The sequence below is a fragment of the Aedes albopictus genome, chromosome 3, assembly GCF_035046485.1.
Source record: "Aedes albopictus strain Foshan chromosome 3, AalbF5, whole genome shotgun sequence".
Taxonomy (NCBI): Eukaryota; Metazoa; Arthropoda; class Insecta; order Diptera; family Culicidae; genus Aedes; species Aedes albopictus.
Genome location: NC_085138.1, coordinates 256,410,947 through 256,425,447, shown reverse-complemented (window position 1 = coordinate 256,425,447; position 14,501 = coordinate 256,410,947). Strand labels below are relative to the sequence as shown.

The window sequence follows — 14,501 nt, the reverse complement described above, 5'->3', positions numbered from 1 at the left end:
CCGGGGAAGCTCTTGGAAGCTTCCGGGGAAGCTCTTGGAAGCTTCCGGGGAAGCTCTTGGAAGCTTCCGGGGAAGCTCTTGGAAGCTTCCGGGGAAGCTCTTGGAAGCTTCCGGGGAAGCTCTTGGAAGCTTCCGGGGAAGCTCTTGGAAGCTTCCGGGGAAGCTCTTGGAAGCTTCCGGGGAAGCTCTTGGAAGCTTCCGGGGAAGCTCTTGGAAGCTTCCGGGGAAGCTCTTGGAAGCTTCCGGGGAAGCTCGTGGAAGTTCTTGGAAGCTTCCGTGGAAGCTCTTGGAAGCTTCCGTGAAAGCTCTTGGAAGCTTCCGGGGAAGCTCTTGGAAGCTTCCGGGGAAGCTCTTGGAAGCTTCCGGGGAAGCTCTTGGAAGCTTCCGGGGAAGCCCTTGGAAGCTTCTGTGGAAACTTTTGGACGCTTTCGTGGAAGCTATTGGCAGCATCAGTAGAAATTCTTGACAGCTTCAATGGAAGTTCTTGACAGCTTCAGTGGAAACTCTTGACAGTTTCCGTGGAAGCTCTTGACAGCTTCCGTGGAAGCTCTTGACAGCTTCAGGGGAAGCTCTTGACAGTTTCAGTGTAATTCCGTGGAAGCTCTTGGAAGCATCCGTGAAAGCTCATGGAAGCTTCTGTGAAAGCTCTTGGAAGCATCCGAGGAAGCTTTTGGAAGCTTCCGTTGAAGCTTTTGGAAAATATCGAAAGGTTCTGTTAAAGTACCCAAATTTGATTCAAATCTATGGACAATTATTACTCGTGGTATGATTATTTCGTGTGAAACCCCTAGAGGTTGCTTATGTATGGCATTTTCGAACACTTTGAGGTGAAACTATACATACAGAAAGAGCAGTGGTGAAACTAAAACTTAAGGAAATTAAGAAATGGAAGTAACATAATCGAAACGAGGATACCAACAATAAACATAAGGAATATAAAACATAAGATACAAAACAAACAAAAAATAAATGAAAACACATTACGAAACAAATGCTTAAAAATATCATGGGAAACAGCCCGACAAAAAGGACTGAGTAGAAGACCAAAAAATCGAATTTCTTCAGACGAATCACGAGTGTGACAAATGTAACAGATAAGTGGGAGCAAGAACACGTAAAATGGGGTAGAAAAACTTCGGAGACCGGAGACAAAAAAAAACGAAACGGAACAAAAGAGGAGAAAAAACAAACGAACGAACGAACACGAAACACGAGTTGTTTTACGCCAGCAAGTGAATAGTATTAGTGGGGAATACAGTACCCGTCTTACCTATCCGTTTCTGATCTTTCAGATCGGGCTTAGGTTCAACGTATGGTGTCAGCTCGTCGTCCTCGTAGCCCATGTTCATCCACTTGTCCTTCATGATGGACTCGAGGCTGGCCCGCTTGGCCGGGTTGAGGACCAGGAATTTTTTCAGCAGGTTCTCGCAGTCGGTCGACATGTAGAAGGGGATTCTGTGAAAGAGAGGGGAAAACGAGACATTCGGGTGAGTATCGACTCGGAGCGTTGAAATTCCTAACCCTTACCTGTACTTTCCCCGTAGGACTCGTTCCCGCAGCTCCCGCAGCGTAGCTCCGTCGAACGGAAGCGACCCGCTCACCAGGGTATACAGGATAACGCCAAGGGACCACACGTCCACCTCCGGTCCGTCGTATTTCCGCCCCTGGAACAGTTCCGGGGCGGCATAGGGGGGCGACCCGCAAAATGTGTCCAGTTTGGAGCCGGGCGTGAATTGGTTCGAGAAACCAAAGTCGGCAATTTTGATGTTCATCTCACTGTCGAGCAGCAGGTTTTCCGCTTTTAGATCTCTGCAAGAGGGAAGAAGAAATATAGGAAAACGATCATTTCTTTCCCTAGCATTATTTTTTTCCACTCATCACTCACCTATGGATAATTCGCTTCTGGTGGCAGTACTGGACGGCGGATACGATCTGTCGGAACTTGGCCCGGGCTTCCTTCTCCTTCATTCGCCCGTGCAGGACCAGGTAGTCGAACACCTCGCCGCCGGACGCGTACTCCATCACCAGGTAGAGGGTTTTCTCCGTTTCGATCACCTGAAACAGCTTGACGATGTTTGGGTGGTCCAGCAGTTTCATTATTCGCACCTGTTTAGGAGGGGGAGGATAAGGAAAAACGAAAAAGGAAATTACTATGAGCATCCTTGAGATGGGTGATATCTTCCGAGAGGGAAATGCTTTCACCTTTTGTCGTGGAGTGTGTGTATATATTTGTCGTCAGACGAAAGGATAATCCATCAGCGGAGCGAGTCTGAGCGAAAGTGGATTTAATTAAGCCGCCGACAGAAATTAGTAATGATTCGCTTCTTGAGCATAATAATGCTCCAGGGAATGAGAGCACATCGCATCGCTTATAATATGGTATGCGAAAGCCGACCCGCCCGTGCCTAGTGGCCTACAACAGCGATGATGCTGCGGGAAGGGGAGTAGTGGTGGTAGTGTGACCTTGGAAATGTAATTTATTGCTCGGAGCGATGTGAGGGAACGGCGACGTGTGCAAGGACGTCGTAACAAGTGCACAGAAGAACCAGGGTAGGAGTAGAGTAGAACTAACGTGGTTCGTTCAAGCTGTCAGCTGTAATCAAGTGAATGTGACACTCTCATTTACGAGGAGTGATGGCGCCTGTCAGGTCGAATAGCAGCCAATTGCGCTAGATAAAAGTGTGACTGCAATGTTTTCATAACTTGCATTTCATTCAAATGAAAAAGAAATGAACATTTTAGGAATAAGCTGTTGAAACATACATATTAAAAATACACATAGAAATTGTTTGCAGCAACACATAACCAACTACACTGAGAGTAATATTCATCGCGAATCTATGTTAGATGTCATATATTTTAAATTGTCGCTGAACAAAAACCTTACCCATCGATTTTTTTATTTATTTTTTTCTGTAGGAAGCAGATTTGCCAAGTTACTCAGAAGCAAGTAAAAAGAAAATCGAGTTAGGTAATGATCCTTTCAAGTTTTTGGAATTTGAAGATTTTGCAAAATTGAAATTCGCGATGAATATTACTCTCAGTGTGTTTTTCTTTAAAAGTCCTTAAAATATCCTCAAACGTCTTTGAACACGTTTGAACGTTTCAATCAAAGTTACAATTATTTCAAATACGTTTTTTCTTGGACGCCCTTTTCAAAAGTTAGGTGAAGTATATTGTAAAACAAAAGAAGCAAGTACATGAGTAAAATTCCATTTGACTTGAAAAAGGTCGCGTCTACGCGTTGAGCTGGAAATGCTCAATAGTGACTTTAATGAATATGTACGAGAATAAAGCAAAACTAGTATGAAACGAGCTCACCAATACATGGTAATTGTTTGAAGATACTCTTACATGGTTCCAGAGCCATAACTTGGTTTGGAGAAATATATCTCATATTCAGATCAGATGAAAAGTGCATTTTTTAGAGAAAATCATCAATATCTTTTGAACGGAATAACATAACAGCAATCTCTGTAAACGGAAATATTCGTTTTTCAAAGCTTTTCGACGTCTTTAATAAGAAATTAAAAAAAAAAAGATTGAACAAGCTCAATTATCTCAAATTATTGAATGGCCCTTGATATGCCGGCTAATTAAGCTGAAAAATTCTAAATGAATAAGTTCATCACCTTGAAGTTAACTTTGCCAGAGATAAAATTCTTCCTTGTGATCTAATTCTCGAGATACCGAAGTTCATCAGTAGGTATCAGTAGGACGGTTCCAGAGACATGTTCTCCTCTATTTGGGAAATTTGTGCCATTACTCCACTGTGCCGAAGACGGCATTCCTTGTACAATTTCTAAGACCTTTTAGCGCCACTCGACGGATACACATGGTATCAAATAACTTATCAACGAATAGCTCTTCATGTTCTTATCAACTTTACAGAAAACGAAATTCTTCCATGTAGTCCGATTGTCGAGATACATAAGCTTAGATTTTCTAAGACTCATTAGCGCCACCTAGCGGATATATTCAAAATCAACTAGTTCATTAGGGGGGGTCTCCAGTTAACGCAGTAGTTAAGGCTACGGATCGCCAATCCGGAGACGGCGGGTTCGATTCCCGTTCCGGTCGGGAAAATTTTCTCGACTCCCTGGACATAGTATATCATTGCATTTGCCTTTCAATATACAAATCCATGCAATGGCAGGCAAAGAAATACCTTCAATTAATAACTGTGAAAGTGCTCAAAAGAGCACTAAGTTGAAGCGAGGCAGGCCAAGCCCCAGTGCTGACGTAGATCCATAAAGAAGAGGAAGAAGGAGTAGTTAATTACCGGATAGCTTTTGAAGTCCTGATCAATTTTGCTGGAGATAAAATTCTTCTATGTGGTCTTATTCTCGAGATACAGTAGTTTTGAATTTGTCTGACTCGCAGTAGTTTAGAAATGCACACACTCCGCCACCTACCGGATAAACCTAGAAGCAGTTAGCTTATTGTCGAATAGCTCTTGATGCTTCGAAGAACTTTGTCAAAAAGGAAATTCATATAAGTGTTCTAATTTTCGAGATTCAGCGGTTTCGAAATTCTCAGACTGACTAGCACCACCTTCCGGATAAACCTAGAATCAACTAGCTTACTTATGTTCTGGATTTCTGTTATTAAGCAACATCTAACAAAAGTTAACCCAAGTAACAATTTTATTGTTGATTGGTTTTGTTTGATTTTTATTACGGTTTTATTACAGCAATGATTAAAACTCACAGTTTTATGATTACTTTTATGAAAACCATTGGTGAAATGTTTTATAGTATACTTGAAGATATTCATAAAGTATAATTTTAAGAGTAAACAAAACTCTCCAATATGTAAACCTTTTGGCATTCATTATTACCACAATAAAACTGTTCAAACTCTCAACAGATGGCGATCCGTTCGATTAGTAACGATATCTGTTGGTGGAACAGCAGAAACTATGACACTGTTAGGTTTATTGCGGTCATCATAAAAGTAAACTTGCTTTTGTTTTATTCAGAGTTTCCCATTGCTCATGTGTACATAAATGTGACAGCGAGCCTCCCACCAAATTAAGGACTGTATCGGAAATTAACTATGTATAAACGTTCACAATTGCCTGAAAAATAATCTGTTCGAAATAAACATAACTTTATTTTTGGAGATCTATATATATAAAAATGAGTTTGAAGTCCCTTTGAGGCAACAAAACTTACGAACGGCTGAACCGATCAGAATGACTCTTGCATGGTTAGATTCGTATTCATGGTGGCTGTGTTTATATGTAAAAAAAAGTTACAAAAATGAACTAAAAATGAAGAAAATTTACAAAATCCTAATTTTTATGACCTGGGAGGAAAATCAACCCGATTGCAATGAAACCAATCTAGAGTGCGGTGCTGTTTTGAGCCCTACAGTTGTCAAACCAGCACAGCTTGGCAAGACAAAGTTTGCCGGGACAGCTAGTACTATATAAATCTCTTAAATGAAGGATGGCAGTTCTGATTTTCAAAAAATGATCATTTCACTTGGTCTTTTATCTCAAAGATTACACATATGTTTTTGAAATTTTAGACACCCCCTAAAAATTTGAAATTGCGAAAACTGTGGGAAAACATTCAATTTTTTCTTTTGTTTTTGCGCAAATACATTCTTTTCCAGAATGCTCATGATATAGGAAAATTATTTTTATCAATAAAAAATTCCTTCCGCAGTTTAGGGCAATTCTTAAAAATGAAAAAAGGTCATTTTTCGAGGAACTCTTTTTTTATGCGTCTTCAAAGAACGATTACGCAAATAAAAAATACATTAAGTTGAAAATTTGCATTTTTTTTGATTTGGTATGTATTTAAATCTATTGAAGAGGTAGTTTTACCAGAGAACGGAATTTTATAACCTCTGAAGATATTTAAAACAGAGCGTCAAAGTTCGACCAAAAAGAAGGTGTTTTTTGGAATAGACCATTTTCTAAATGTTGGGGGTTTTCCTATCCAAAATAAGAATTTTAAAAGTCGGTATTGAGCGATATGTTATGTGTACATAACTGCTAGTAATAATCATTATTTTCCAGATTTTTCCCCGTACAAATTATTTTCGCTACAAATGATTGAAACTTTAAAAAAATTTGAAAAAAATGCAGTTTGTACAGATTGTTATTTTGTGTGGTGTATTCATAGAACCATATTTTCAATAATATTAAACATTTTCCAAATTTCTTCAAGCTGTTCTAAACTGAACTATATTGTGAAGATTTCATAGAAGAACCGGAATAAAAAGACCAACCGTGCTTCGAGATAGAGCATTTTGAATGTTTATAGTTAATTTCCGATACAGTCCTTATCTCACAGCTCTTCAAAATCGCAGTGTGCTGCGCTGCTAGGAGGTTCACGAAAATCTGGTGGGTGCGAGCTAGGCGCATAGCTCCCGGGGAGCTCGTCTCATGCGCTGCGTGAGCTGTTGGTATCTAAGGTGAAAAACAACTTCTTGGTAACGAAGAACCTCAACAACTTTTTCCCGTATACACAATCCAAGTGTCTGGTTGGTCTACGATACGACTAGGGACTCTCAATGCAAAGGTTAAGGTTTCAATTCTCGTTCGTTTAGAAAGTTTTTGTCGTGAAATTTTCTAATTTAATCAGCGCATGAGACGAAGCTCATGTCATATTGAAGAATCAGATACGTGAAATAAAAATAGTTTATTTTGCTCAAATTAGCAACAACTTGATAGTTTGCCGTCATTTATATAGCATGCTCACATAAATAAACTCTCTAAGCTAAATTTTCTTGAATTTCGAGATAGTTTTACTAAATTATCAAATTGATTTGATTCATTCCAAGATGATAATATTCACCTTTATTTTAATACGGTTGCAAAACCTCTCCGAGAGTGGTCCACTTAGCCGGATGATGCACTTAAAGAGGTTATCAAGAGGTTTTGATGTATAAATCAGTTTTATTGCAAGTTTTATTAAATTGATCATTTAAAACTTCCCAAGTAACAATGAAAGCTGAATAACAGCTTATCCAGCTAAAATTTTAAAAATTGAGCTTAAGAGCGGTTTATTCATCCATTGTACAGCAATAATGTTTGTTGGGTTCATTTCACATGTTAGAACCGCTTATAAAGCCGAACAAAACTTAAAATGTTACTTGAGAAATGATTTATGATCCGTAGCGTATAGTGGAGTCTCCTATTAAACGATGCCACCCACTTTACGCCCACCGCAATTTCTCAGCTGTCTCGCATCCAATCCAGCTAATTTTTTTGAGCAGTTAGTCCTTATTTAAGCCTCATCACATACAAAAAATAAACTACATTGGTTAGAAGGCAGCCTGAAAAAGTGATGGGCGTAAAGTGGGTGGCAGCGTCTGATAGGAGGCCCGACTGTACTATCGGAGAGTCACTGACCTCCTTAACAACTTTGCTGAAGACACTAAGGGGCGATTTCTTCACCTTTGCTTAAGCGTTAAGCCAGGCTTAACTATATGGGTAAGCCTGGCTTACCGGTTAAGCCGAGGTGAAGAAATCGGCCCTAAGGGGCGATTTCTTCACCCTAGCTTATGCATTAAGCCAGGTTTAACTGTATGGGTAAGCCTGGCTTACCCATATAGTTAAACCTGGTTTAACGCTTAAGCCAGGGTGAAGAAATCGCCCCTAAGTCTTCCAACATGGCCCATTTTCCACGGCTATCGCAAAAGTTACTGATCTATAAATAGATCACTAGGCGTTCGAGGCATCCGAAGTCTTAACAAAAAGCTGGATGTAAATGGGTTAAGGATGTTAAAGTTCTTAAGAAAACTCAAGGTGTTGCAATGCGAAGTTTCAGATGAGTAAAAAGAAGTTTAGGGTTGCTCCAGAAAGATTTTAAGTTGTTTCCGGAGCTTTCGAAGAGATCCGGGGGTTTCAGGAGAGGAATTTCAGAAGATTTTAAAGGCGTTTCGTAGAGGCGAGCAGGCAGTTGTAGCTAAACGAACTGTTAGTTCGTGAAGTCAATCGACAGTGATGTCACGATTTCAATAGAGGCAAAGGATTGCTTGACGTGATATTCGCTCGATACACTCTAAATTCAAGGTAGCACTCTAAAACTAATTTGCACCACCATGTAAATGACGTTTACCGGGTCTAGAGGCTTTAGACGTTTTTAAGCAGAATTTCAGAAAAGTTTCAAGACCTTTCAGGGTGTTTCAGAGTCTTCAGGAGAATTGCAAAGAATTTCTGGGGATTTTACGGTGTTCAAGAGAAATCTACGAGATCCACAAGGGGGTGTCAAAACATTTCAAGGTGTTTCAGAGGATTGCAGGGTGAATCAAAGGATTTCAAAGGGCTTAACAGGAGCCTTCAGTAGAATTTAAGAGAAGTCAGCGAGAGCTAAAGGAAGGATTCTATGGGATTTTAAGGCCCCTCTGGGGGTTTCAGGACAATGTCTCGTCTCACGTTCTACATACGTATTTTGAATGTCTTATCTACTGTTTGAGGGAGTTTAAGGGAAGTCTGCGGAAGCTTCAAAGGGTTTCAAAGTATTGCAAGATGTTTCGGTGATTTCTGCGATTTCAGTAGAGCTTGATGAAAGTCTAAGGTGGTTTCAGGGATTCCGAGGGGTATCAGAGAGCTTCAGAAGAGTTTAGGTAACGTCTACGAAGTTCTACGCCTTGAAACGCATCAGAAAACTTCTTTCTGATGCGTTTCAGAAGATTTGCTTCATGGGATTTCATGCATCATCATTTCAAGCCATTCCAATGGATTTCAGCATAAAGCATAAAGTTTAAAAGGAGTTAACAAGTATTTCAGGAAGTTTCAGGGGGATTTCAAGGCATTTCAAGACGTTTTGGGGTTTTATGAAGCTTCAGTAGAATAGAACCTGATAAAAGTCTACGGTGGTTTCAGGGGGGTTTCTGAGGTGTATCAAAGCCTCTCTTAGGGGTTTCAGAGAGCTTCATTAGAGTTAAAGGAAAGTCTTCGAATTCTATGCCTTCAAACGCACCAGAAACCCACCCTCTCCCTGAATACGTCTCAAGCATATCGTGGATTTCAGGCGATATTAGTAAGGCGTAAGGCTTCAGTAGAGTTAAAAAAAGACAACACAATAACTTAAACTAGACAACGGACAACACATACGAGTCGTATGATACGACACCCAATGGTATAATGAAGAATTTTTCGTTCGACGAAAATTGTTCACAAACTGGAGTAGGAATCTAATCTATACTACCTACTTCGTGGTTTAGAATACGCCTAAATGGCTGGCACGGCCACAAATCCTACAAAGCGAGTTTAAAACAATACGAATCACTCGGTGGGATTTCAGAGATTTCAGTGGGGATGTTTTCAGTAGAGTTTGAGGGAAGATTACGGAGGCTTCAACAAATTTTTCGTGTCAGCTGATTTCAGGCGGCTTGAAATGGCTGCAATAGAATTTAAGGCAAGTATTCGGGGGTCTCGGGGGAATTTTTGTGGGGTTTCTAAGCGTTTCAATGGATTTCCTGGGATTTCGGAGGGCCTCTGTACTGTTTAAGAGAAGTCTGTGTGGATTTCAGGGGGTTTTCTAGCGCGTTTCAAGGTATTTCGATAATTTTCAGCTGAAAAACCTTCAAGAACCAAGAAATGTGAAGACCTGGGAGTTCTGGGGGTTTCATGTTGTTTTGTTAGGGTTCCATGTCTTTTAATTGGTTTTAGGAGGTTTCGTAAGGCTTCAGTAGAGTTCAAGGGAAATCTACAGGGTCTCAGAAGGGTTTCTGAAGGCCTCAAAGCGTTTCGAAAGGTTTCAGTGGAATTTCCTGTAGTTTGAAGAGGTTCTAGGGATAATCATTAAAGTTTCTGGTGAGTTTCACAGGGATGTTAAGCCGTTTTAGGCCGTTTCCGGGGGTCTGAAGAGGGACTTCATGTGGGTATCAAGGGGTTTTAGTGTGTTACAGGAGAGATAAAGGGGACTTCAGGGAAGCTTTAGGGACATATTGATAAAACGCACGACTTGGACTAGATTATCCGGAATTGTATATTGAGAATCGCTAAATAAAAATCTAACAAACGGAATGATGTACAAAGCTGTAATTTTGACTGAGTTCAACAAAGTTGGTTCAACAAAATGCCAAATGGGAAGACTCCGAATAATGGAGTTCGTCCTGTACATGTTTGAATCTTTGTGAAAACAAATTTTATTCGTAAAACAAGGATAGATCACTAGTAACGCCTGTAGCTGACCTATACTCGAGGAAGTGCTAGGATACCCTTGGAATTTATATCTAGAAATCCACTGCAGATGAGAGAGCACTATGGATTCGCTCATTTCAGCACATGACTGTTATTTCGAGGGTCGCCTCCTTTTCGTCCGAAAAAAATCACAAAGATTTAGAATTAATATTTGACACATAGACGTCCATAGTTTACGCTCCATACAAATTTTAAAGTTTTTGTACGAGGGGGGGGGGGGGTCTGATATGACCAAAATTTGGTATACGTGGTTAATGAACAGCCCCTTGGCAGTATAGTTCAGAACCTCTTTTCAGATCTAGGAGTCGGCCACGTCCTTACAATAATTTGAGAATAGTAAGAAATGTTAGAGTGTAATGATTGTCGCTAGTTACTTTTGGTTCTGTAGTTACTTTTGGTAGCATATTTTGGTGATATTCGAGAAGAAAAAAGATTGTACCACCTGATTTCAGGATAATTCAGGGGGGCTTTTAGAGGCGTTCCAGGGATGGTGTTTGTGGAAGGGTTACGGGGCGTTCCAAGGAGGTTTCAGTGACGTTTGAGAGGATTTCAGGGGGTTCTAGGATGCATTTAACGAGGTTAATGAATGTTTCAAGGAGATTTCCGAGAAGTTTAAAGTGGTGCCACGGGGTTACAGGGAGACATTTCAAGAGTATTCCAAGGGATTATTGCGCGTTTCAGAAAGGATTCAGAGGCGCTTTAGGAGGATTCAAGGGCTTTTGGGGGTTCCAGGATGTTTCAGGGGGGCTTTTAGGGGCATTTCAATGTGTTTCAGGGCCTTACGGGGTTACATGACGTTTCAGTTTTCAAAGGCGTTTCACGGGGTTCCAGAGAGTTTCAGGTGAGCTTTAAGGGGCGTTTCAATGCGTATCTGAGCGTTTCAAGGGGCTTACAAGACGTTTCAGAGAGGTTTCAGATGCGTTTCTGGGGGTTTTAAGAGGCTTCAGGGGGTTTTGGAATGTTTCAGGAGGGCTTTTATTTACAGGACGTTTCAGGATGGTTTTAGGAACGTTTGAGGGAATTTCAAGGGGATTCAGTGGCTTCAGGATGTTTCAGGTGAACATGTAGTGGCGTTTCATGACGAAACTTACTGAAAATCGCCTAGAACATCCTGAAATCCCATCTATCCCCTGTAACGTATTTGAGACCCCCAAAAACGCCTCTGAAACGTGAAATGCCTTCGAAATCCCCCCACAGCTCACTCGGACCACATGTAACGCACCTGAAACCCTCCGAAAATCCTGAAAATGCCTCTGTATCGTCTCTAATATCCGTCTAAAATACTCTGAAACTACCAGAAAACCTTGGAAATCCCCGTAAAACCCTCTCGGATTCCATGTAACAAATAGAGGGGGGGGGGATCTCTGAAAAAATGTTGAATGCTTAGAAATATATCGGAAGGACTCCACGAAAAACAGAAATCCCAGCAGTGATTTCCAGGGGAATTTCTGTAGTAATTCCGGGAGAAATTTCTCAAATGATTCCAAGAAAAAAAATCCAAAAGGAATCCTTAGAGAAATTCCTCAAAAAATCCAGGGAGAGTTCCGCAAAGGAATCCAGGGAGAGTTTCGCAAAGGAATCCCAGGAGGAGTCCTTGAAGAAAGGAATCTCGATGAGTATCACTAAAGGAATCTCAGAGAGAATCCCGGAAGAATTTCTGAAGTAATCCCAAAGAAATCCCTGAAAAAAACATGGAAAGGATACTCTGAAAGAACTTCGGAGAAGTTTCGGTAGAATACATGAAGGAATCCCCGAAGACACCCTGAAGAACTCATGGAAGGAATCCGGGAATCAATCCTAGGATGAAACCTGAAAGGATTCTCTGTAGGAGTCCCGGGGTAAATTTCTGGAGGAATCCCAGGAAGAACATTGGATGGAGGTCCGGGAGAAATCCATACAGCAAACTCCGGAGAAGCTATGATAGGAATCCCGGCATTAATCCCTAGAACCTAACTTCCTAAACTTGGAGTTGCAGCCTCCAATGAATTTTGACACCAACTTCAAATTTTTAACCGTTATGTGGCCGACAGGGTACCCGGGTACCAGCACCCATCTAAAAAGCACGGTGTAGAAAAAAGCAAAAAGTTTGCCGGACACATAACGGTTAATCATGGTCAAAATACTAATCAGTGATACAAATTTGAATCACATTCACAATCTTTACAGTATTTTTTACACCACCTAGTGAGTTAATTTTGAAGTAAATTGACTTGATCTTTTGAACAACCTTTCCGCAGACCTCATAAATATGAACTTCATAAATACTGTCCTATAAACAGCAATTTCGCCAATTTATTTGGAAGCAATCTAAAAAGCTAATATTCTATTTCTGGAATGTGGTTTAACTGACTTTTTGTTTCTAAGTGAAGTTATATGATCGTAGAGCGTATCACAAACAGACGCAGACAGAATTCCGTATAAACTGGGATACAATTACACAAGTTTCTCAATGGATTATCCTTTCAACCAACAGATTTATAAAGTTTGAAGTGGCATGTATTGCAATCAAGCTGAACCTTACCTCCCGGTACAGCTTCTGCAGCGAGGACGCATTCAGCTGCGTTTTGTCGATGATTTTGATGGCCACCTCCTTGGACGTCGGCACGTGCTTGGCCAGTTTCACCTTGGCAAAGTTGCCCTTGCCGATGGTTTTCAGCAGTTTGTACTTGCCGATGTGTTCCTCGGCCGGTCGCCACCGGGCACCGGTTCCGCGCATCTGCATATTTGGTGAACCCTGTTTGGGGAAAAGAAGAAAAACGCGAGCGCACGATTAGTCATATGTTGTTGCTGATTTTCGTTTTTCTTTTCGTGACGTGTGAATTCCATTCCGGTAAGGATTATTACTGCAGTAAATAAATAAACAGCGACGCTATAGCTGCTGCTGCTACTGCTGGCGTACGTCGCCGCATCGTGAGGTGATTACCCTCTGTTTGGTGGTGGCCATTGCGTCACCATGTGTGTCACGACTCAAGATTCGCCACTACAGAGCAGTTCCTTCGAAACCAAAACATGACCGAGTCGGTCGTATTTTACTTTTTCGAGGAAGAAACATTACGTGTACCGCCGCATGCAGGAGAGATTGGGTATAAATTATTGGCTTTTAAAGTAAGTGAAATTTCTAAGTAAAAACTAAAATAGGGTAAACAATAAATGAGAAATGGATTGGAATTCATTTATAGGTTCACTTGGTTCACTACACAGTCAGATATATCTGAGATGACACATTCAACTATCGTTTTTCCGATCGTTACAATCGAATTTTAACCTTTGTTTTCCTAAAACTTTTACCCATTGTTTTCTTAAATTCTAAACTAGATGTTTGGTCTAAGCTATATCGCGGTCGCTTCGTTCATCTAAAGCGATTGTTGCATGCGATGGGTGCACCAGAAATCATCTTTTCACGCGGTTCGTACACGAACAAAGATTTATTAAATTAGCAATAAAACGTTTGAAAACATTCAACAAGAATGGGCCAATCTCCCCTAATGTTGGTAGTAAAAGGAAGCTATATTTAAAACCACTGCCGGCGCGCGGCAATGTAGATTTTCGACCGGCAATTGATGAGATGTTTTCGTTCAGAACGTGTTCCGCACACGATACTCGAACACACGAAAGGAAAGGAAGAATGTGTAGCAATTTCGCCACTTTCGTATAGGGCGGCATCGGCACCGGCATCGCCGTAAGGAAGAAAATATCCAAGAACCGGGAAAACGCGGTTGTACTCTTGGAGGGATTTAATAATAGACGCCGGCGAATTACCAAGCAGTGCTAAAAATAATGGGCTGTGTGTAGTACCGGGTGTGCTAGTTTATTAGCTGAGCGGAGGAGATTCCCGATGGGTTCGGTCGGTACTAAAACTTAATACGAGCTCAGTGAAAACAACAGTACCTACGCGGGGAAAGCAGGAAATGGTTGCATACTGTGGCGGTTTAATGAGTTTCTGTTTTTTAACGATTTGTACCTGCTGCGTTTGAATCTGGGAAAACTTGATCAGAAAAGAATAACATTTTATGGAACGAGCTCACCAAACTGAAGTGAAATTATTATGTAAAACCCGATTTAATCCACCGATGGTGAACAGAACCCTTCTTACACTTATTAAAACTATTGTTGTATTATTTGTATTTAACATATTTATTTTGTGCTATGGACCAAAAGTTCTAGAAAATATTGTGGATTTGGCATCTAGTGGATTGGTTTCCAAAATAGCATCATGGACCATGGACTAAACTACCAGAAATGCCAGACACCTTCTAGAATCTTGTGTGAAATTTTTAAAATATAGCTTACATATTCTGGAATATTGTATCTTTTGTTAACTGCCAAAAGATCT

General features: G+C 40.7%; 1 protein-coding gene across 15 annotated transcripts in view; it reads right to left on the bottom strand.

Moving 5' to 3' along the window:
- The window catches only part of LOC109422342 (MAP/microtubule affinity-regulating kinase 3), a 117,326-nt gene extending 104,386 nt beyond the window's left edge, over nucleotides 1-12,940 (bottom strand). For 8 of the 15 annotated variants that reach the window (XM_062860339.1, XM_062860341.1, XM_062860340.1 and 5 more), the window contains exons 1-4: nucleotides 12,690-12,940; nucleotides 1,886-2,106; nucleotides 1,528-1,809; nucleotides 1,262-1,455 (exon numbers count right to left, since the gene is read on the bottom strand). In XM_062860339.1, the coding sequence (XP_062716323.1) occupies nucleotides 1,262-1,455; nucleotides 1,528-1,809; nucleotides 1,886-2,106; nucleotides 12,690-12,890 (898 nt within the window). In that variant the 5' untranslated portion in view covers nucleotides 12,891-12,940. The remainder of the gene's footprint in view (nucleotides 1-1,261; nucleotides 1,456-1,527; nucleotides 1,810-1,885; nucleotides 2,107-12,689) is intronic. The other 7 variants (XM_029852346.2, XM_062860344.1, XM_062860352.1 and 4 more) reach the window with 3 other exon arrangements.
- Between the last annotated feature and the right edge of the window lie 1,561 nt (nucleotides 12,941-14,501).